We start from the raw sequence: 23,254 nt of genomic DNA, 5'->3' as shown, positions 1-23,254 counted from the left end.
GAGATGTGTTAAGAGCACATTTTGTGATAAAGTGTGCATTGTGCGTAGGAGGCTCTTCATGCCGAAATACCCATTGGCCTTGGTAAGCTCCCCTTCACTCATACAGTAGAGAGGGCCCCTGTGGCTTGCTGTCATTTCTAGTCAGGAGCTCTGTCTCCAAACCGCTTAACAGGCTAATTGGGATAACAGCTTATCTGCTCACAGCTGGTAGCAAAACCAACACCTGATCTCTTTCATGTAATAAATAATAATGATAGCAATTTTGATACATAAATTAGGTCAGCAGCTGAGTTTTGAACAGCCCAATAACAATATGTGTTATCAAATGTAATCCTGGCAACTATTATTGCTCCTAGGCACCAACTCTATTACCCACCTGCTACAACTAAAGAGTTTAAGGTCAGGAAGGCCAGAGATCAGACTGCTATGCAGTCCTGGCAACACTAGGTCACAAACTGTATTAGCTTTTTATGGCTTCAGAGCAAATTACCCCCAAATACAGCATATTAACACAATAGACATTCATTATCTCATACAGTTTCTGAGGTTCATGAGTCTGGGTGCAGTTTAGCTGGGTAGTTCCAGCTCACAATCTCTCATGAGGCTGTGGTCAAGGTCAAGGTGCTCCAACTCTTAGTGGAAACAGAATCAAAAATTTTGTGGACACTTTTTTTTTTTTTTGCCATGTTACATGGCGTTCAGGATCTTAGTCCTCTAACCAGGGATCAAACCCACGCCCCCTACAGTAGAAACTCAGAGTCTTAACCACTGGACCTCCAGGGAAATCCCTGTGGACCTATCTTTAAAATCACCTCACAAGCCCATATCTTTTGACTCCAAAACCTCCAGCTTAATGTTTTTATGTTACAAAGCTAAGGCAGGTAATGCCAGCATCAACCCCATGTCAGTCTCACACTTTTACTTTCCCTGGCTATAAGACAGTGACCCTTGGCCCAAGCCTTGACCCTCATGAAGACCTGAAGACAGGGTTGGATTGTGACTGCTGGGCCTGCTGCTGCCGCCTTTGGGCATTGCTTGGCATTAAGTAGTTGCAGGTGTCCTGGCTGCCTGCCACCTGCATCAACTCCAGCTTTGAGAATTGTCTGAAGCCAGTACCAGGTCTGAAACTGTAGAATGGAATCAGATGGACAGGCCCACTCTATCCTGGGCTGCAGGTCATGCCCCATGGAGTAGGAATGCCTTGGCTGTTGGACAGTGATGTGGAAAAGATAGAGACCCATGTGTAATGTCATAGCATTCGTTTTGAGTTGTTGCCTAGGATTGGAGCACAGTGGTGATAAAGGACAAATATTTAAGGTTTGTAATACTGAAAAAAATTGAGTAAGTTTACTTTTGTTGATTATAAATATGTATCATTGGTTTTATACTATTCTGGGACTTCCAAACACTAGTGCTGACTATTTACACTGAAACTTTAAGTACCCTTATATGTTTAGTTACTTTCTGAAAAATCAGTTTAAAAAACAAAATTATTACTCTCTCCTCTGCATCATCAGAGACTATTCATCAAGAACTACTTCTATATAATAGAGAAGTAATCCCATAATGTTTTAGTGTACAGATGAAGACATCTTGTTCATATACAAATGCCTATTACTTGTGGACATTATTATGTACCATTATTATATTTATTATTTGATTCTTTTAGGCATTTGTGCTGTTCCCTTGGAGAGCATTTCTGGAAGATGGAGGACTATTTCCAGTTACAAGTAGCAGCCCAGATACCCTAGAATATCACATGCAGGTAAGATAGTTCTTCCTGCTTGTCACAGAGAGAACTGAATACAGACTGCAAAGCAGATGTCACTGCATCCGTAGGTCCAATCCTTCATACTCTAGCCAGTGGTGAATAATTTATTAATATGAGATAAGCAAGGTGTTTGATTATGAAGCTATAAATCCAGTGCTGCAGGGTGAATCATGTGTTCTTACGGCAGGAGAAAATCATGTTTGCAGCTAGAATCACACTTGAATCAGCTGAAATTCTCCGGCTAATAATGATCTCGGGGAGTAGTCATCCATTTCTGGTCACTCTCTGGGCCTCTTAGAGTAACTCCCAGACTGGCAGTTCAGAGATGTGTGACTCGTGACCCACCTACAGTGGTAGGAAGAGAACTCCTTAAGCAGAACTCAGAAGGAGAATTTCTTTCAAATGTTTGTTTCCCTCTGATTGTTCAAGCAAGTCTTATTGTATTAAAATAGAAAATACTTTTAAAAGTATTATCAACAACATGAAAATCAATGATACATTTGCTTCAAAATAATGAGGAGGTGGGGAGTGATGAGGATGGGGTAGAACTGGGCAGAGGTTGGTGGTTTTGGGGACTGAGTGATAAGAACTGTTCTGTTTGCATATATTTATATATGCAAACTGTTCCTTTGCATATGCTCAGAATTTTCCAAAAGTAAAGTTTTTTTTTAAAGTAAAATAGTAAAAATAGTTTAAAAATAATAATCAGAGTCCCCCACTTTGGGGTATGGTAACAAATCATATTGGTTTTTCTCCTGTGTTTTCCCTGTTCATACGTGTATCACACTATTCATACAACCATATACAGACACCACCATAACATTTGGGGAACTTGGGCTTCCATACAGAGCCAAATGTCTAATATGTTCAAGGCAGATTTTGAACTAAAAATGTTACTCTGATTTTTATGGATTTTTTAAATAATTGAGAGCATGGGGCTTGTAAACACAACTACTCCTAGTTTTCTCCCCCCAGGACCACATGTAAAGGATACATAGAAGTGTTCAAAATGGGTGTTTTGGTTTGGTTTTGTTCCTTTTTGTTTTTAGCTATGCCTCTGTGGGCTGAGTGGCCCTGACCTCAAGGTGGCTCATGGAGAGCTGGCAGGCATGCAACTGCTAATGGAAGATGTTCTTCTGAGTAACTATCCTGTGATCACGGAGGGTCTCCCAGAACAGCAGGCCACACCAGACAAAAATACACAGGTATTCTTGGTGAACAGTCTACATACTTGACCAGTGGTGTGTTGTATGAAGGACCTTTCTATTTGGGAGATGGACTAGAGAGCTTCATCTGTCCCATAGCCTCTCCCAGTGTCCCAGGACTGTGCTAGTGCCACACGGGAGCAGCAGTGAAGCAGCAGTAGCCAGTCAGACCCTCTCCAAAGTGCTTTCTTTCACAGTAAATCCTATGATCAATGGTATATCAGTTTCTTTTAATTTTAGAAGTACAACAGACATTGAGGTCGGGGGGTGGTCCTTTGAAACCAGTTTGAACAAATACTCCAACTGGCTGTTTTTCCTTGCGAGTCACACATTTAGGACTGGAGTTGGAAGGGTATGATAGAGGCTCCAGGTGAACAGCTCCAGCCTGGCTCCTGTTTTCATCACTCAGCTAGCTCATGGACTCCTAGGCAAGTACTCCCTTCTCCAGACTTGTCCCTCTGAAGCTATAAGGTACCAGGAGCCTATAGTCCCCCTAGTATTATAGCTTGAAACAATTCTGCATATATCTGGAACCAGACAGATAACTTATGTGGACAAAGGGTAAACTAGCCACCGCCCCATTTAAAGAGCCCCCTTTTCAGAGCCAGACTCTTCACCAGCCATTTCCATGTCCTTACCTTCCATTCACTCCTTAAAAACTGCCCTCTGCCTTCTTTCTCATCTCATCACTGAGACTGCTCTCATCAAGAGCACCATGGACCTTGCCACTGAATCCCATAGATATGTTTCAGTCCCCTTCCAACCTGACGCCTTAGCAGCATTTGAAACAGTGTGTCCTTCTTGAAGCCTGTCTGCCCTTAGCTTCTAAAGCACAGCTCTCACCAGACTTCCTCTGATGTCATGGGCCAGGCCTTCTCAGACTTCTCTGTCAACTCCCCTACCTCTGCTAATCCTGAAAATGTTATTTACTGGGTTCTGGCCCACTTCTACCACTGCCAGGGCTGCATTTTGATTTCCATGACTCTACCACTTTTGCCTTTGAGGGCTCATTTCTCCATTAAAAAACGTGAAGAGTTATAGCTTATAATTGTGTTAATATAAAGAAAAATGTATTAATATCATAAATTGCAGCATTTTATTCAACCTAAGCATTCTTTTTTCTGATTTTCAGTTCAGTTCAGTTCAGTCACTCAGTCGTGCCCGACTCTTTGCAACCCCATGAATTGCAGCACACCAGGCTTCCCTGTCCATCACCAACTCCCGGAGTTCACCCAAACTCATGTGCATCGAGTCGGTGATGCCATCCAGCCATCTCATCCTCTGTCTTCCCCTTCTCCTCCTGCCCCTAGTCCCTCCCAGCATCAGGGTCTTTTCCAGTGAGTCAGCTCTTCTCATGAGGTGGCCAAAGTATTGGAGTTTCAGCCTCAGCATCAGTCCTTCCAGTGAACACCCAGAACTGATCTCCTTTAGGCTGGACTGGTTGGATCTCCTTGCAGTCCAAGGGACTCTCAAGAGTCTTCTCCAACACCACAGTTCAAAAGCATCAATTTGGTGCTCGGCTTTCTTTACAGTCCCAACTCTCACATCCATACATGACCACTGGAAAAACCATAGCCTGGACTAGACAGACCTTTGTTGGCAAAGTAATGTCTCGCTTTTGAATATGCTGTCTAGGTTGGTCATAACTTTCCTTCCAAGGAATAAGCATCTTTTAATTTCATGGCTGCAGTCACCATCTGCAGTGATTTTGGATTTGATTTTGTTTCCACTGTCAAGTCTAGAAGGAGCCAGTTCACATTGGTGGAAGCACCTGGGCCATCCTGGGTGTCAGCAGAATGTCTCCCTCATCCTTGTAAGGTGAAGATAGGAGTGAAAAAGCTTTCCCCTTAAGGGGCTTTGTCTTTTTTTCAAGGAGGGAAATCTTTTCCAGACAACTTCCAATAGAATTTTCTTGTCTCTTACTGGCTAAAACTGAGTCACAAGTACATATCAGGCCAATTAGTGGAAAAGGAAGTGTGTTTAGATGTGCCATCTGAATCCATATCAGGAGTCAGTGCTTCTCCTAGAAGGAACATTTACAAAGCTGGGTATAGACCAAGTAATACCAAGGCCAAGAAGCGTGCTAGGCTCTTTGGTCCTTCTATTTTCCCTCTTTTGGCCCTGTTTCTGATGGGTTATCATCTTTCCCTGACCTCGTAGCTGCCTCTGCCTTGTTCTTTATCCTGTCTCCTATCCCTTCACCCATTCTGCAAAGTTTAGGAAGAGGTGACTTTTCTTAATAGGTACGTTTGCTTTAAAATTATTGTTTATTTTAATTAGTTTTATTTTATGATTGGTTCTGTTTAATAGCATTTCCACGTTCATAGACAATGGGCAGCACTGAAATTTATGCTGCCTATGACCTAGGACTCTAGGTTTCCTGTCCCAGCTGTGTCACCAGTTCTGTGACCTTTTAGACTTCCATCTCTAAGAGTCCCAAGTAAAGGGGATGGATTAGCTCAGGGCCTTTATTTTATTTTTTTGAATATTTACTTATTTGGCTGCGTTGGTCCATGTGATCTTTGCTGTGTCGTGTGAGATCTTTCATTGCAGCACACAGACTCTAGTTGTGGCATGCAGGCTTTGCTGCTCCATAGCACATGGTATCTTAGTTCCCTGACCAGGGATAGAACCAGCATTCCCTGTACTGCAAGCCAGTTTCTTAACCCTGGAGCACCAAGGAAGTTCCAGCTCAGGGCTTTTAAAATAGTGGCAGGAGCTTGGGGCTTTTTGAGTAGAGGGGTCCAACTATGTGGCCTGTAGGCTGCCCCCTCCTTGTCACAGTGCTTGGGCTTGGTCTATTGGATATCTTGGGTCACTGAGTGAGATTTCATTTGCATAAGATTCTGAGGATGAAATAAATCCAGAAGTGCATGCATTAGCTGATTGTTGAGGAGGTAGACTACTAGGTGGAGGGCTTGCCAGATATTGGCAGGAGTTCACTCTCTTCTGGGACATGCCTGTTAGTTCTTCTTCTGACCAACTCTTTCTGGCAGCCTCACCACCACCCCACCCCAAATGTTAATAGCACTGATCTAGGGTCCAGTTACACCCTGGTGGTGGTTCTTCCTGTTCATGGCCAGGAAGCTTGAGTCTCCAAGGTGCTGTTACCTGAATGTCCTCTGATCTGAGTCTGCAAAGGAAAGCTCCTTTCCCTATAACTGAGATATTGTCTTCAGGCCATGGGTGAGATACAGGTCCCTATTCTGTCTGTCATTCTCTGGGTAGCCCTGGCCTTCGTATCACTGATGGAAAGGAGATCAGAGGCCTGAAAACCTTGTTCCCTCCTCATCCTCCAAGGCTTACAGCAGCCCCTCAACCAACACTCGTTTAAGGAAATACCAATAAATGAATGAACAAATCATGATTTTAAAGTAAAATTGCCTATTGAAAGATAAATTCAAATCAAGTGACATATTCTCTGCCTAAATTTTAGAGGACGGACGGAGGAATAGGAGATAAGATAAACCCAAGTTTCCATTTCCTTACCCATAAAATGGATAAAATCTTCAATTTAAGGTTATAATATAGCTCTACCATGATGGGCTGTTAAATCTTGAGTGTGTTGAAGAGTGCTTTTCAAAACGCAGAGGCTAAACATGAAAGTTGACTCATTGGAAAAGACTCTGATGCTGGGAGGGATTGGGGGCAGGAGAAGGGGACCGAGGATGAGATGGCTGGATGGCATCATGGACTCGATGGACGTGAGTCTGAGTGAACTCCGGGAGATGGTGATGGACAGGGAGGCCTGGCATGCTGCGATTCGTGGGGTCTCAAAGAGTCGGACACGACTGAGCGACTGAACTGAACTGAAACATGAAAGGCTCAGTTTTTCAAAGGCAGATAAAAATGTTAGCAGCCAAGTAAAAGAGTTTTAAAAGTCAGTGGTTCATGACTCAAGCAGAAATTTAAAATGGAGACATTTCTCTCCTTTCTGAATACTACCTGTGTTCAGGAAGGATGTTTATCCTCCCTAAGTTCTACATGTGCTATTGGCCTGTAAGCCATTCCTCCTGGGGTGAAGAGTCATTCTCCCAAGACTTCACTGTGCATGAGCTGCATGTAGGTTATCTTGTAGCAGTCTATGATGAATGAGGAAGAATCTCTGTAATGCTTTCAGCCAGATTTGTCCAGAGTGCCAGGACTCAGAAGTCAGTTCCAAAGCAGCCCAAAGGCCTCCCAGCTGCTAGGGGGCCCATGTGATGCAGTGATGTCCCTTGCTTTGCTGAGATCATTTCTGGTGCTGTGGAAGCAACTGGAAGTGCTAAAGGAGCACTGGGGCCGACTCAAGCTCCAAGTCCAGGACATCAACTCTCCCTCTCTCCACAAACAGTTCTCGGAGCTCTATGGGTAAGTGTTGCTCAGGGGGAAATTCATGTGGAGGAGTGGAACCTGGGGTCTGGCAGATTATTGCCCTTGCTCTGAGGGTGACATTTGGTCCTTGAATCTGGTATACCTAGCCCACTGATTGCCAAGGAAACTGGGCAGTGTGTCTGTCCATCAGCAGTGCTTTCCAGGAAAGGCTGAGTTCAGTAGACTGCAGGCGTAGCACTGGATTCCACTGAGTAACACTTTACATCATTTACCCAGAGTTCTGGGCCTGGAAACGTGCTTCTGAAGTGTCCCTTCAATACTGACTCTAAGCATTTTAGCTCGTAGGATCCCAGCGAGTATTGAGTAGGGAGTGCCGCGGCTGTGATCTCCTCCCCAGTCTCTGCCACGTTGGACTTATGTCTAATGACTCTCTGAGAGCTTCAGTGTCACAGCCGGGGTACAGTATGGTGCAGTTCAGTCTGTGGCCCATGTTGTTTTTTCAGCTTCAAGAGCTGGCTGGGATGCCTTAGCTGGCAGGAAAGGCAGGTGGCCTCTGCCATGTGTCTGTTACCAAACAAGCATTCACTAAGCACCCACCTGGCATGCTAGACCGCACTGAGGACCCTAACCCCCACTTTGGTGGCCTAATCCAAATTGTCTATCTTATGAGTTATGATAGTCAGCTTTCCTGGTAAATAGAGAATGAGAAGACATGTCAATATTTTAAAGAAGAAAGAAATTAAATGTGCCAATGAGAAAAGGCCTTGGGATTTAATATTGACTAAGGGAGTGGCAACTATGGTGAATTTAGATGTCGATGTGAGTATCTATGACAAGTTGGGAGGTTTACGCATGATGACAGGAAACAGAACATGAGTGAAAAGAATTGTCAGAAAATCTAAAAGAGAAAAAAAATGTTTGTTTGCTAATTTCTGTTGCTCTTCTTTAATAGAGCTGATATTCTCTACCCCAGCATGAAAGCTATAGCTAGGCGGATGGGGAAGGAAGATGAATTTGAAGAAATTTTAATAACTAGTCAGTCTATTCTTCCCCCAAAAGGAGCTTCAGAAATCGAAATAAAAACTCAACAGGTATGTAGAAGCTATTTTGAACTTGGCTTGAAAATCTGCTTTATGGCATTAGCATGTAAACCTACGGCTATACCCAAGTGGTGTTTTTCTTCTAGAAGTTAAGTGTAAATTGAGGGTTTGTAAATTGTTGAACAGACTCTAAGGAAGCTTAAGTGTTTAAAGGTATGTGGGGCCTTGATTAAGCAAATAGCTAACCTTAGTGTCTCAGTTCTGTAATTCTAGGTTTTCATATTCTTATTTTCCTCAAATTAAAGTGCACCACCACAAAAAAGACAACAGAAAACATAACCACTAGCATCTTAAACATAAAGTTCAGCACACAAGTATCATCTCACCCCAACACACGCTCACAGAAATAGAATATTTAAAATAGCTTCTGCGATTGTTTTTCTGAGAATAAGACAACACAATTTATGTACTCGTCTGTTTGGTGTGTGTTGATGGTGTGTGGAGGGGTTGTTTTTCCAAGTGTTTGTTCCCTTTGGTCCTGGGACACAGGCTGTCCCTGGCTGTGCTTATTGTAACAGGGAACAAAGACTCTAGCTGCGTGGGTGTAAGTACAGAGATACATGGCCATTAAGCATCCAGGAGAACTCAGCACTGTCCCTTCTCCATACACACCCCAGTCTCATGACCATTGCTTACCCTTTTGAACTCTGTTTCCTCTCTAGCACCAGGGGTTCTCTGACAGGGAGAAACATGGGCTTTGCAAGCATAAAGGGTAGAGTAAGGGCTCATGGGTATTGGAACAGAGTTTTCTCTTGGTCGTGTATGGATTAATATCTTCTTGTGAAATCCTCCTTGATATCTAAATTGAGTTTCAGACCTTCACGCTTTTTATAAAACAGGTCATGAAATTCCTGGCCGTATTTAGAGACTCCAAAACATAAGAAGTCACTTCAGACACTGAGCACTTTGCAATTTAGCAGAACCTGGTGAAAAAGAGTTGTATTTTATCAATTGAGATATGAGCCAGGAAGAAGAGACATTTGTCTCCAAAAAGATGCCTCTACCCCACTTGGGAACCTCAAAAAAAGAAACCTTTCTTCTTCCTCAGTAGAGAGTAGCTAAAGGACAGGACCCAGCCCAAGGCCCTTATATAAGAATTTAGGAGCCTGAAGTATAAACTAATAGTGAAGAGTGACTCTCAAACTGCTTATTCTAGCTTCAGAAACTTCTGGAAAATCTTGAAATTCATATGATCCAGGAGGTATTAAGGAAAGTTAACAGAGAGATAACGCTGGTTGTATCAGAAAAGTCCAAGGAGCAGCATACTCTCCCTACAGGTAAAGTATGTTTATTACTTTAGAAAATAACATTTTAATTATTTTTTGTAATTATAAAAGCAATCCATGTATCTATCCACATTCATGGAAAAACAAAAACACTGCAATGCCTAGAAAATAGTATCTAAAAGTTATTTATTTACATTATTTTTGGCTTCCCTGGGTTTTCATTGCTGCGGGAGTTCTAGTGGTCTCGGCTTGTAGGCTCCAGAGTGAGAGCTCAGTGGTTGTGGCTCACAGGCTCAGTGGCTCCACAGTGTGTGGGATCTTCTTGGATGAGGCATCAAACCCTTGTCTCCTGCATTGGCAGGCAGATTCTTCACCCCTGGGCCACCAGGGGAGTTCAAATAAGTACTTTTAAAAATTTTTTATTGAAATATAGTTGATTTGCAATGTTGTGTCTGTATCTGGTGATTCAGTTACGTATATTCTTTATCAGATTGTTTTCCACTGTAGTTTGTTACTAAATATTGAATATAGTTACCTGTGCTCAGAAAGGAGTACTTTTCATGTTTTAAAGAATATCACTTAGCAGGCTTTTAAATAGAGAACATCTGTAAACTTCAGTCTCTTCTGATTAACTCCTAACTGAAATAAAGAATAAAGTTGAAATGGAGGAAATACATGAAGCTTTTTCTTATATATATATATATATATATATATATATATATATATATATATATATATATATGTATATCTGTCTTAGAAATACACATACTTGGGGTGGGAAGGCAATCAAAATTGTTTCCTTTCATCTGAGGTCCAAAGTCAGGAGGACTTCTTGGGCAAGTGACCTGTGCATTCTCATAGGACTCCCACAGGGGCACATGGGGTTTAACGCTCTATTGGTGCCATCTTGACATGCTTTATTTCAACCTAGAATTTGTATTCTGTCAGTGGTGTCCAGTGAACCAATGGAATAGGCACCAAAGGCTTGGTGCCTGGGCTCACAGTCCCACCTCCTGCTGCCTCCCCACCTTGCCAGGAGGAGTTCTCTGGCCAATCCTCTGCTCTCTGCCACCCCAGGCATCACTAACCTCCCCCTCACCATCCCCATCCAGCAGTTGCTGCCACTCCCCACAGCAGTGGGGGCCTGAGCATGTGAGGGCATGTGTGGGGCATGTGTGCCTGGCAGCATCTCAGGGACTCCATACTGACAGCACTGTGGTGTGTTTGATGAGCGACTTAGTGAAAGTGAGCTTGCCTGCCCATCCCTGGGTACCTAGAATATCCCAGGGCAGAGGATGCAGTACCCTTGGGGTTGCCCATCCATGGTGGATAGGAGCAATGGGCCAGTGGGAAGAAGAGATACCTGGCTTAACTTCTTTGCCCCTCGCTAGGGCATGAAGCCTCGGTCCAGTAGCTGGTAGACCATGTGTATTCATGCCCCGATCACGGGGCAGGGGCCCTGATGGCTATGAAGGTTGCATTTGCCCTGCCAGCATCCCCAAGCCCGAGAGTTCAACATTAAAACAAAAACACCATGACAGGTCAAGAGAGAGACCGCAGAAGAAAGAAAAATACTTTATATTTTAGTACCTTAATGGTGCTAAACACTTTTTTCCTGTGTTTGGAACAAGCCTGAATTTTTATTTTTCATGGGGCACCATAGATTGTGTGACTGGTCCTCTCTGAACTACAGTGCCTGTTCCTAACTCCTACTAATTCTATGGGAAAATCCCTGGTCTTTGAGCTAAGGAGAACTGTCTGACTGACAAAACTAATTACGGTTTCCTTTTGAGACAAGGTCCACAGACATTGTAATGTTAATTAATAACCTCTGTCCTCACTAAAACACTGTGGTTTCATCAGTGCTTCAAGTAACTGGATTCTGCAAGCAGGACTTTGAGGAACTGTGCAGCAAGAGGGGAAGCCCACTAACTGAGTATCTCTGAGAGCCAGAGAGCCCAGTGTGATTGAGCTCCAGTTACAGAGCATTTAACAAGACACAAAGCCTCTGTTGTTTTTGCTGTTTGCTACATCTAGGCAGCTTCCTTCTGAGTTCTTGGAGAAAATCCGCAAGCATACAGCAGGTGCAGCCATCTGCATGATTATGGCCGTGGTTCTTATGAGGTGGCCAGGTGGGGGTCCGGGGGAGGAAGTGTCTTTGCTTTGCGGCTGTGCTGTGTGTTGCCTTGTGCAGGGCGCTCATCAGCTGTGCTTCGAAAGGGCCTTCAGTAAGGAGCTTGTGGGAGTCAGGCAAAGGGGAGGGGTAGAGTTATCTTTAATGGTGGTAAGGTTGATATTACCAAACTCTGGCTAGAATATACTGGCCAATTCTAAAGTTTTGTTCAGATTCTGTACTCATAAGATTTTAAAAATAAACAGCAGTAGTGAGAGTGTTTTGTTATTGCTGGTTTGGGGTTTGTTCAGCTTGCTTTGGTGTGAAGGCCTGGGTCTCCTCCTCTGCTGAGTGTCCCCCAGTACAAGTGAGGGAGTCCCCACTGTGTACCAGGGGTGCTTTTATATTCTTCGACTTCATCTTCCTGAGACCTCTGTGGGCTGGGTCTCACAGAAGAGGAGGATGGTAAAACCTTGGAAATCTCACTCACCTATTGCTCATCTCAGCAGTAGGAAGCAGCCATAGTGAGTTGGGGCTTCCAACAGGGCCTGCTTCTTCATGCAGTGATCACGCTTTGTGGTCAAGGTTAGCTTGGGGCTAGGGGTTTCTCCAGAGGGAGCTGGAAATGGAGAGTATTGAGAACAGGGACCATCACAGGCTTGAATATTTCTCCTGTTTACTTCCCTCCTTCACACCTTGTCGTGGAACTTAATCTTTTTATAAGCTTCTGAATGAGCTTCCAGTTTGTCTGAGAGCATCTGAAAATGTCACAGCCATACCTAGTTCTTGGTAGTCTGTGCTCCCCCTGAGAGCAATCAAAAGCAGCCCCAGGCATCCTCGCTCAGCCTCAGGGCTTGCTTAACAGAGAGATAGGCTCCACTGATTCAAAGAGGCTCTGCATCCCCCATCTTTGACGTTTTGGCATTGAAGTAACTTTTAATTGACTTTCTCAATTTCTCGGAGCAGTTATAAGACCAGCAGTCTCCAGAGTAGAGACATATAGCCCAGGGATGGGGAAAGAAAATACTAGAATTTCTAAATAGATTAAGTCTGTACATAAGAAATCCATGTTACACTCTATAGTAAGGTGTCCTAACATGACCATGGGGAGGCAGTCCTCAAGAGAATAATAAGAAATAATAGAGTTGACAGTTTTAATCCTAGTACATGCTTATCTTCAATCACATTATGAGGTTTAAAAAGATAAACTAATCACATTGAAGAAGTCAGACAAAATTTTTTGTTAAGTCAAAGAAACTATTGGGAGTGTGGATTGAGATTCACTCTCACTGTTGGTGAATCTCACCCTATGTACAGCATGTTTTGCAATATTAGCCAGTGATAGTACTGGATATAGTTATGAATACATAAACAGACATATGTTAAAGGTGAGTCAACAAAAGTGCTTTTCTTGAAAGAAGCACAATCAAAACATCTGGGAGAACATGGGCCGAGTCAGCATTTCCCCAGCAGTGTGCCCTAGAGTACTAACTCCTCAACATGTTAATGCAGTAGTTCTCCCAACCACAGACTCAGGGATTACCTGAATCTTTCTTGGTAATACAAGCCAGCAAGGTGCTCACTAATTACAGCCTTTGGGTTGCATATGTTTACCTAGCATCACTGATCATTGTTTGCTCCAAACCTGTTTGTGCCAGTTTTACTTGTCATTGTGTTTGAGTAATTTAATTATTATGTAAAGTAATGAAATAGTATAAAAAGAAAGATCTGTTCTATAAAAACTCAATTGAAATAAATTGTGGTATGTCTAGTCAATGGAATATTACTAAACAGTAAAAAGAAATGAGTTATCAAATCATGAAAAGACATGAAGAAAACTTAAATGCATATTATTAAGTGAAAGAAGTCAACTTGAAAAGACTACATATTGTGTGATTCCAACCATGAGACATTCAAGAAGAGACAAAATTATGGAGCCAGTACAAAGTCAGTGGTCAATAGCAGTTGAGAGAGGAGAGAAGAAGGAATAAACACAGCACAGAGGATTCTTAGGGCCATGAAACTATTCTGTATGACACTACAATAGTGGCTACCTGCTATTATACATCTGTCAAATCCATAGTTTCACAAGAGCGAACCATAATGTACACTGTGGACTTTGGATGACAATGATGTATCAATGTAGATTCATCAGTTGTAGCAAGTGTACCCATCGGTATGGGATGTTGATAGTTAGGGAGGCTGTGTGTTTTATGTGAGGATGCAGGGGATTTGTGGGAACTCTGAACTGTCCAGTTATTCTGTGAACCTAAAACTTCTTTAAAAAAACAAAGCATCAGGCATTTGGGTTGTTTCATGGTCTTTAAAATTTATCTCCATAAAAAGAAAGCAAAACACACACACACACAATTGTAGACCACACACTTGTATTATGATTTATGGTACAGAATTCCAGTGAGTGGGTGCATACAAAGAAAAAGCCTAGAGTCTGTGTTAGAAGACTGACAAATGTTTGTATATTTGTGAATTTTTAATTTAAAAAATTTTAGATAGTGCATGTCATTTTTAAAGCATTCTCTAGTTTAACAGACTTTTTATGATTGACCAGCCAACTCTTACTCTTGATTGCCTTGGACAGGAGGATTTCTACTTGCAGGGGTTAGGGAAGCAGGTAAGGGTTTTATTAGCTTTTTAAAAGTGTTTGGGAAACTGAGAGTAAATAATGTTAGAAAGGTCCCCTTACTCCAGACCTTCTCAGAGCCTTTACTGTCCTACTGTGTATTGTGAATCTTCAGAGAGAGCATGAAATGTTCTTTGAATTTATATGACCCAGAACCTTGGGAATATCTTTCGTCAACTCAAAGAACTAGTGTTCTGGGCAGCATTTTGAGACGCAAAGGAGCACAGAATTCACACATATGCTTGAAGCAATAAGGCTTTCAACCTACCTGCTCCCCACCACCACCACCCTACTGGTCAAGAAGACAACCGTGATTGTTGGCGCTTGTGTGCCTTCAGTTCTGCGTTGGCGTAGGAGCCAGGGGCTGCTCAGGCACAGTGAGTCTGTGGTGGCGTTAGAGAAGTGCTGTACTGTGTGCTTAGTCATGCCTGGCTCTTTGCGACCCCTTAGACTGTAGCCCATCAGGCTTCTCTGTGCAAGGGATTCTCCAGGCAAGAATACTGGAGTGGGTTGCCATTTCCTTCTCCAGGGATTAGAGAAGTGAAGTGCTGCCAAATCAAGGTGCCCTTCCTAGAGGAAGGGGGCCATATGGGGGTGGGGCAGGTGGGGTGCTCAGAGAAGAGAGGGGAAGTGGTTTTGCCACCAGGAAGTCAAAGTTTCCGTCAGTCAGATGACCTGAGACAGAGTGAAAGGGAAGAAAAAGCCCTAACTGAACCCCCAGTATGCTATCTCCCTCCCACGTCCACCTTTCTTCTTAGAGAAGCCATACCACACACACACCAAAAATAAAACACATATGGAGACCACGGACACCACCTGGCCAGGAAGTGCATCTCTTGGATGAATTCTACTCACCCTGACTTCCCCTGACTCCTGCACACAGATGTAGATGCATGCCGGAACCTGAACTCAGGAGGAAGAAGCATGCTGGAAAGATTTTTCAAACCTTTAATAAATGGAATGTTTCCCCCTCAGATATACAGTTCAGTTCAGTCGCTCAGTCGTGTCCAACTCTTTGCGACCCCATGAATTGCAGCACTCCAGGCCTCCCTGTTCATCACCAACTCCCAGAGTTTGCCCAAACTCATGTCCATTGAGGCAGTGATGCCATCCAACCATCTCATCCTCTGTCGTCCCCTTCTCCTCCTGCCCCCAATCCCTCCCAGCATCACAGTCTTTTCCAATGAGTCAACTCTTTGCATGAGGTGGCCAAAGTACTGGAGTTTCAGCTTTAGCATCATTCCTTCCAAAAGAAATCCCAGGGCTGATCTCCTTTAGAATGGACTGGTTGGATCTCCTTGCAGTCCAAGGGACTCTCAAAAGTCTTCTCCAATACCACGGTTCAAAAGCATCAATTCTTCAGTGCTCAGCTTTCTTCACAGTCCAACTCTCACATCCATACATGACCACTGGAAAAACCATAGCCTTGACTAGACGGACCTTAGTCAGGAAAGTAATGTATCTGCTTTTGAATATACTATCTAGGTTGGTCATACTTTCCTTGGAGTAAGCGTCTTTTAATTTCATGGCTGCAATCACCATCTGCAGTGATTTTGGAGCCTCCCAAAATACAGTCTGTTTCCACTGTTTCCCCATCTATTTCCCATGAAGCGATGGGACCGGATGCCATGATCTTAGTTTTCTGAATGTTGAGCTTTAACCCAACTTTTTCGCTCCTCTTTCACTCTCATGAAGAGGCTTTTTAGTTCCTCCTCACTTTCTGCCATAAGGGTGGTGTCATCTGCATATCTGAGGTGACTGATATTTCTCCCGGCAATCTTGATTCCAGCTTGTGCTTCTTCCAGCCCAGTGTTTCTCATGATGTACTCTGCATAGAAGTTAAATAAGCACGGTAACAACATACAGCCTTGACATACTCCTTTTCCTATTTGGAACCAGTCTGTTGTTCCATGTCCAGTTCTAACTGTTGCTTCCTGACCTGCATATAGGTTTCTCAAGAGGCAGGTCAGGTGGTCTGTATTCCCATCTCTTTCAGAATTCTCCACAGTTTATTGTGATCCACACACTCAAAGGCTTTGGCATAGTCAGTAGAACAGAAATAGATGCTTTTCTGGAAATCTCTTGCTTTTTCAGTGATCCAGTGGATGTTGGCAATTTGATCTCTGGTTCCTCTGCCTTTTCTAAAATCAGCTTGAACATCTGGAAGTTCACGGTTAACGTATTGCTGAAGCCTGGCTTAGAGAATTTTGAGCATTACTTTTCTAGCGTGTGAGATGAGTGCAATTTTGTGGTAGTTTGAGCATTCTTTGGCATTGCCTTTCTTTGGGATTGGAATGAAAACTGACCTTTTCTGGTCCTGTGGCCACTGCTGAGATTTCCAAATTTGCTGGCATATTGAGTGCAGCACTTTCACAGCATCCTTTTTCGGGATTTGAAATAGTTCAACTGGAATTCCAATAGCTCCACTAGCTTTGTTCATAGTGATGCTTCCTAAGGCCCACTTGACTTTGCATTCCAGGATGTCTGGCTCTAGGTGAGTGATCACACCATCGTGATTATCTGGGTCATGAAGATCATTTTTGTACAGTTCTTCTGTGTATTCTTGCCACCTCTTCTTAATATCTTCTGCTTCTGTTAGGTCCATACCATTTTTGTCCTTTATCGAGCCCATCTTTGCATGAAATGTTCCCTTGGTATCTCTAATTTTCTTGAAGCGATCTCTAGTCATTCCCATTCTGGTGTTTTCCTCTATTTCTTTGCATTGATTGCTGAGGAAGGCTTTCTTATCTCTCCTTGCTATTCTTTGGAACTCTGCATTCAAATGGGAATATCTTTCCTTTTCTCCTTTGTTTTTCACTTCTCTTCTTTTCACAGCTATTTGTAAGACCTCCTCAGACAGCCATTTTGCTTTTTGCATTTCTTTTCCATGGGGATGATCTTGATCCCTGTCTCCTGTACAGTGTCACAAACCTCCGTCCATAGTTCATCAGCCACTCTGTCTATCAGATCTAGTCCCTTAAATCTATTACTCACTTCCACTGTGTAATCATAAGGGATTTGATTTAGGTCATACCTGAATGGTCTAGTGGTTTTCCCTACTTTCTTCAACTGAAGTCTGAATTTGGCAATAAGGAGTTCATGATCTGAGCCACAGTCAGCTCCCGGTCTTGTTTCTGCTGACTGTATAGAGCTTCTCCATCTTCGGCTGCGAAGAATGTGATCAATCTGATTTCAGTATTGACCTTCTGGTGATGTCCATGTGTAGAGTCTTCTCTTGTGTTGTTGGAAGAGGGTGTTTGCTATGACCAGTGCGTTCTCTTGGCAAAACTCTGTTAGCCTTTGCCCTGCTTTATTCCGTACTCCAAGGTCAAATTTGCCTGTTACTCCAGGTGTTTCCTGACTTCCTACTTTTGCATTCCAGTCCCCTATAATGAAAAGGACATCTTTTTTGGGTGTTAGTTCTAAAAGGTCTTGTAGGTCTTCATAGAACCGTTCAACTTCAGCTTCTTTAGCGTTACTGGTTGGGGCATAGGCTTGGATTACTGTGATATTGAATGGTTTGCCTTGGAAACAAACAGAGATCATTCTGTCATTTTTGAGATTACATCGAAGTACTGCATTTCGGACTCTTTTGTATACCATGATGGCTGCTCCATTTCTTCTAAGGGATTCCTGCCCACAGTAGTAGATATAATGGTCCTCTGAGTTAAATTCACCCATTCCAGTCCATTTTAGTTTACTGATTCCTAGAATGTCGACATTCACTCTTGCCATCTCCTGTTTGACCACTTCCAATTTGCCTTGATTCATGGACCTAACATTCCAGGTTCCTAAAACCTTTGACTGTGTGGATCACAATAAACTGTGGAAAATTCTGAAAGAGATGGGAATACCAGACCACCTAACCTGCCTCCTGAGAAATCTGTATGCAGGTCAGGAAGCAACAGTTAGAACTGGACATGGAACAACAGACTGGTTCCAAATAGGAAAAGGAAAAGGTCAAGGCTGTATATTGTCACCCTGCTTATTTAACTTCTATGCAGAGTACATCATGAGAGACGCTTGACTGGAAGAAACACAAGCTGGAATCAAGATTGCCGGGAGAAATATCAATAACGTCAGATATGCAGATGACACCACCCTTATGGCAGAAAGTGAAGAGGAGCTAAAAAGCCTCTTGATGAAAGTGAAAGAGGAGAGGGAAAAAGTTGGGTTAAAGCTCAACATTCAGAAAACTAAGATCATGGCATCTGGTCCTATCACTTCATGGGAAATAGATGGGGAAACAGTGGAAACAGTGTCAGACTTTATTTTGGGGGGCTCCAAAATCACTGTAGATGGTGATTGCAGCCATGAGATTAAAAGACGCTTACTCCTTAGAAGAAAAGTATGACCCACCTAGATAGTATATTCAAAAGCAGACACGTTACTTTGCCGACTAAGGTCCGTCTAGTCAAGGCTATGGTTTTTCCTGTGGTCATGTATGGATGTGAGAGTTGGACTGTGAAGAAGGCTGAGCGCCGAAGAATTGATGCTTTTGAACCGTGGTGTTGGAGAAGACTCTTGAGAGTCCCTTGGACTGCAAGGAGATCCAACCAGTCCATTCTGAAGATCAGCCCTGGGATTTCTTTGGAAGGAATGATGCTAACACTGAAACTCCAGTACTTTGGCCACCTCATGCAAAGAGTTGACTCATTGGAAAGGAGTCTGATGCTGGGAGGGATTGGGGGCAGGAGGAGAAGGGGACGACCGAGGATGAGATGGCTGGATGGCATCACGGACTCGATGGATGTGAGTCTGAGTGAACTCCAGGGAGGCCTGGCGTGCTGCGATTCATGGGGTCGCAAAGAGTTGGACACGACTGAGCGACTGAACTGAACTAAACTGAATTGATGCAATATTGCTCTTTACAGCATCAGATCTTGCTTCCATCACCAGTCACATCCACAACTGGGTATTATTTTTGCTTAGGCTCCATCCCTTCATTCTTTGTGGTGTTATTTCTCCACTTATCTCCAGTAGCATATCGGGCACTTACCGAGCTGGGGAGTTCCTCTTTCAGTATCCTATCATTTTGTCTTTTCATACTATTCATGGGGTTCTCAAGGCAAGAATACTGAAATGGTTTGCCATTCCCTTCTCCAGTGGACCACATTCTGTCAGACCTCTCCACCATGACCCATCCGTTTTGGGTGGCCCCACAGGACACGCCTTAGTTTCATTGAGTTAGACAAGGCTGTGGTCTGTGTGATCAGATTAGCTAGTTTTCTGTGATTATGTTTTCAGTGTGTCTGCCCTCTGATGCTCTCTCACAACACCTTCCATCTTACTTGGGTTTCTCTTACCTTGGACGTGGGGTATCTCTTCACAGCTGTTCCAGCAAAGTGCAGCCACTGCTCCTTATCTTGGACAAGTCGCCCCTCCTGACCTTGAACGTGCAGTAGCTCCTCTCGGCCCTCCTGTGCCTGCACAGCTGCCAGTCCTTGGACATGGGGTTGCTCCCTCAGCTAAGCCCATAGCTAAACCCCAAACCAGCTTTGTAGGAATTTGGCAGGGGAAGGTCTCCAAACTAGAAGTGTGTAGCCACTCGCCAGGCTTATCTGTGAGCCAGTGACCTGCCAGGAGAGTACTCTGGAAGAAAAACCCTATACACACTTATCTGAGAATTTCTGAAGCATACATGAGCTCTGCCCTATCAAAGTTTAGATTTGTGAGAGTCTTAAACTGCTTAGAAGCATGAACTTCTAGTCACAACATTAATTCTTTTGGATTTCCTACTTCATCTATATTAGGAGAGTGGCAATATGTCTTATTTACTTTCATTATCCTAAAGAAAACAAAATCAGATTTATTTGTTTATGATGGAAAGTAGCCAATTGTAGAAGAAATGTGGAATCCCATTTTGAAAACCAGGACCCCCAATAAATAACAGTAAATGTAAGGTCCAGAGGCTCCTACTCTGTCATATCACATTTCTGGGAGGATTTTGCTGGATGCTTTCTCTTGTGTGTACTGAGTCTCCTGTCAGAAAAATGGAAGTATGAGTAGGAAATCCCATCTAAAATTAGAAATAGCCGGAGGCAGGGAGAGGCCCTGTGGGTGCACTTGCTGAGGGCCAGTCCCACCCCCAACAGAAAAGGGAGTGGAGGAACGGGGCTTGGCTCCTACCTCTGACGCCATAGGTCTCTCTTAGTTTCAAGACTCCCCTGGAGTGAGAAGAGGAGAGAATAGGTGAGGGAACTTAAGAGGTACAAGCTTCCAGTTGCAAAAATAAATGAGTCACAGGGATGAAATATACAGCATAGGGAATACAGTTCATAATATTGTAATAAGTGTGTATGGTGACAGTAACTAGACTTATGGTGGTGATCATTTTATGATCTATAGAAATATTGAATCCCTATTTGAACCTGGAACTAACACAATGTTGTAGGTTAATTATACCTTAATTTTTTAAAAAAATGACTCTCCTGGCACCATGCACCAGGAAATAGGCCCCATCCAGCATAATTGCTGTGCATAGGTACCTTTGCTCTCCCACATGGAAGTTAGAGTGTTGACATACTTCACTGTTGCAGCACTGTCATATATTTAACTTGATTTTATTTTTTTTAACAGATAATGCATTCACTTGGTTCAAAACTCAAAATGACACAAAACATATATTTAGAAGGTTCATTGCCACCGCTACATAATCATCTTTTTCAGTTTTTAATGTATCCTTTCAGTGCTTTTTATACATATACTAATTCATCCTTTTATTCAATATCGATTTCCTGCTACTGCTAAGTCACTTCAGTCGTGTCTGACTCTGTGCGACCCCATAGACGGCAGCCCACCAGGCTCCCTTGTCCCTGGGATTCTCCAGGCAAGAACACTAGAGTGGGTTGCCATTTCCTTCTCCAACCTATTTCCTAAGCACCTGCTATTTTCTAGGCTATATATTTTAAGCACTGTTTTGGGCATATAGTAGTCCCCCCTTTTCTGTGGAGAACATGTTCGAACACCCCTAGAGGATGCCTGAAACTGGGGATGGTACCAAACCCTAGACATACACACACGTATGTATACTCAGTTGCTTCAGTCATGCCCGACTCTCTGTGACCTCATGGACTGTAGCCCACCAGGCTCCTCTCTGTCCATAGCATTCTCCAGGCAAGAATACAGGAGTGGGTTGCCATTGCCTGCTCCAATACATTGTATACTATAGTAAACATAGTATACTATAGTAAACATAGTGTATATTTTTTATATACACACATACCTATGATAAAGTTCAATTTATAAGTTAAACACAGTAAGAAATTAACAATCAAGTGAAGTGAAAGTTAGTCATATCCAGCTCTTTGCAACCACATGGACTGTAGCCTGCCAGGTTCCTCTATCCATGAAATTCTCCAGGCCAGAATACTGGAGTGGGTTGCCATTCCCTCCTCCAGGGGATCTTCCCAACCCAGGGATTGAACCCAGGTCTCCCACATTGCAGGCGGATTCTTTACCATCTGTGCCCATGGTTGCCATTGCCTGCTCCAATATATATACATATTTGTACTACAGTAAATATAGGGTCTTTACTATATATATGTATATATATGTAGTATGCTATGTTTTTTCTATACATACATACCTGTGATAAAGTTTAATTTGTAAGTTTAGCACAATAAGAAATTAAGGTCTCCTGCATTGTAGGCAGACACTTTGCCGTCTGAGCCACCAGGGAAGTCGTAATAATAAAATTGAAAAATTACAATATATTGTAATAAAAGTTATATGAATGTAGTCACTCCCAAAATAGTGTACCGTTCTCACCCTTCTTTGTGTAATGATATGAAATGATGAAATGCCTATGTGACGAGAGAAAGTGACGTCGGCACTGTGATTTAGCACTCTTCAGGCTTCCGTTGAGCTTTGATGATAGGTCAGAAGGGGGATCATCTGCTTTGGGTGATCCTGGATCATACAGCCGTTGTGATGTCCATGCTTTGATGCCAGGAGAAGACTATGTTAGTGGTTGGGGATCCCAGGTGGGGCAGAACATAGCTGAATGGCACAAGATTTCACTGTGATACTCAAAACAGTGCTCAATTTAAAATGTATGAGTTGTTTATTTCTGCAGTTTTCCATCTAGTATTTGCAGACTGCAGTTGACCACAGGCAACTAAAACTGCAGAAAGCAAAACCATGAATAAGGGAGGACTGTTGTACATCCTAACTAAATAAAGTTCATGGAGCAAAAATCCTTATTCTCATGGAATTTATCATCTTGTAGGGGATAGACAGACAATAATCAAGGCACATAAGAAATAAGAAAATAGTGGAGTGAGGAGGATGGTGGTGTGGTGGTTTGAAGGGACACATTGTCATTTTAAATAGGGAGGTCAGGATAGACTTTACTGAGAAAGTGACATTTTGAGCCAAATTGAAGAAGGTAAAGGAGTTAGCTGTGCAGGTATCTGGAGGAAGAGCATTGCAGACAGAAAGACAACCCATACAAAGCCCTGGAGCAGAGCATACCTGTCATGTTTATGGAACAGCAAAGACCTAAGTGTAGCTGCAGTGGAGAGAGTGAAGGAGAGCAGTAGGGGATGTCAGAGAGGAAAGATGAAAGGGCAATATCATGTAGGTTCTCGTGAGGACTTCAGTGTTTACTCTGAATGTGATGGGGAGCCTGTCCCAGAATTTGAGTGGCATGATCTGACTTATTTTTTAATAGAATTTCTCTGGCTGCTGTGTTGGAAAGAAAAGGCTGAAGAAGGGAGAGGTCGGTTTTGAGGCTATTGCATTATGAATCCAAGCAAGAGAAGATGGTGAATCAAACAAAGTTAGGAGCAGTAGAGGTATTAAGTGGTAAGATTCTGGGCATATTTTTGAAGTCATTGATGGATTGGGTATAGGGTTTGGAGAAAAGGGAAGAGTCCATGAT

The 23,254-nt window shown here is 43.0% G+C and overlaps 1 protein-coding gene across 2 annotated transcripts in view; it reads left to right on the top strand.

The window, feature by feature from the left end:
• The window catches only part of CCDC162P (coiled-coil domain containing 162, pseudogene), a 195,329-nt gene that overhangs the window by 139,542 nt on the left and 32,533 nt on the right, over positions 1 to 23,254 (top strand). For both annotated transcript variants that reach the window (XM_060419505.1, XM_012182637.5), the window contains 5 exons: positions 1,670 to 1,765; positions 2,821 to 2,976; positions 7,097 to 7,326; positions 8,243 to 8,381; positions 9,547 to 9,667. In XM_060419505.1, the coding sequence (XP_060275488.1) occupies positions 1,670 to 1,765; positions 2,821 to 2,976; positions 7,097 to 7,326; positions 8,243 to 8,381; positions 9,547 to 9,667 (742 nt within the window). The remainder of the gene's footprint in view (positions 1 to 1,669; positions 1,766 to 2,820; positions 2,977 to 7,096; positions 7,327 to 8,242; positions 8,382 to 9,546; positions 9,668 to 23,254) is intronic.

Source organism: Ovis aries, chromosome 8, assembly GCF_016772045.2.
Source record: "Ovis aries strain OAR_USU_Benz2616 breed Rambouillet chromosome 8, ARS-UI_Ramb_v3.0, whole genome shotgun sequence".
Taxonomy (NCBI): domain Eukaryota; kingdom Metazoa; phylum Chordata; class Mammalia; order Artiodactyla; family Bovidae; genus Ovis; species Ovis aries.
The sequence above is the reverse complement of the archived record's forward strand: the minus strand, read 5'-3'. Positions and strand labels throughout refer to the sequence as shown.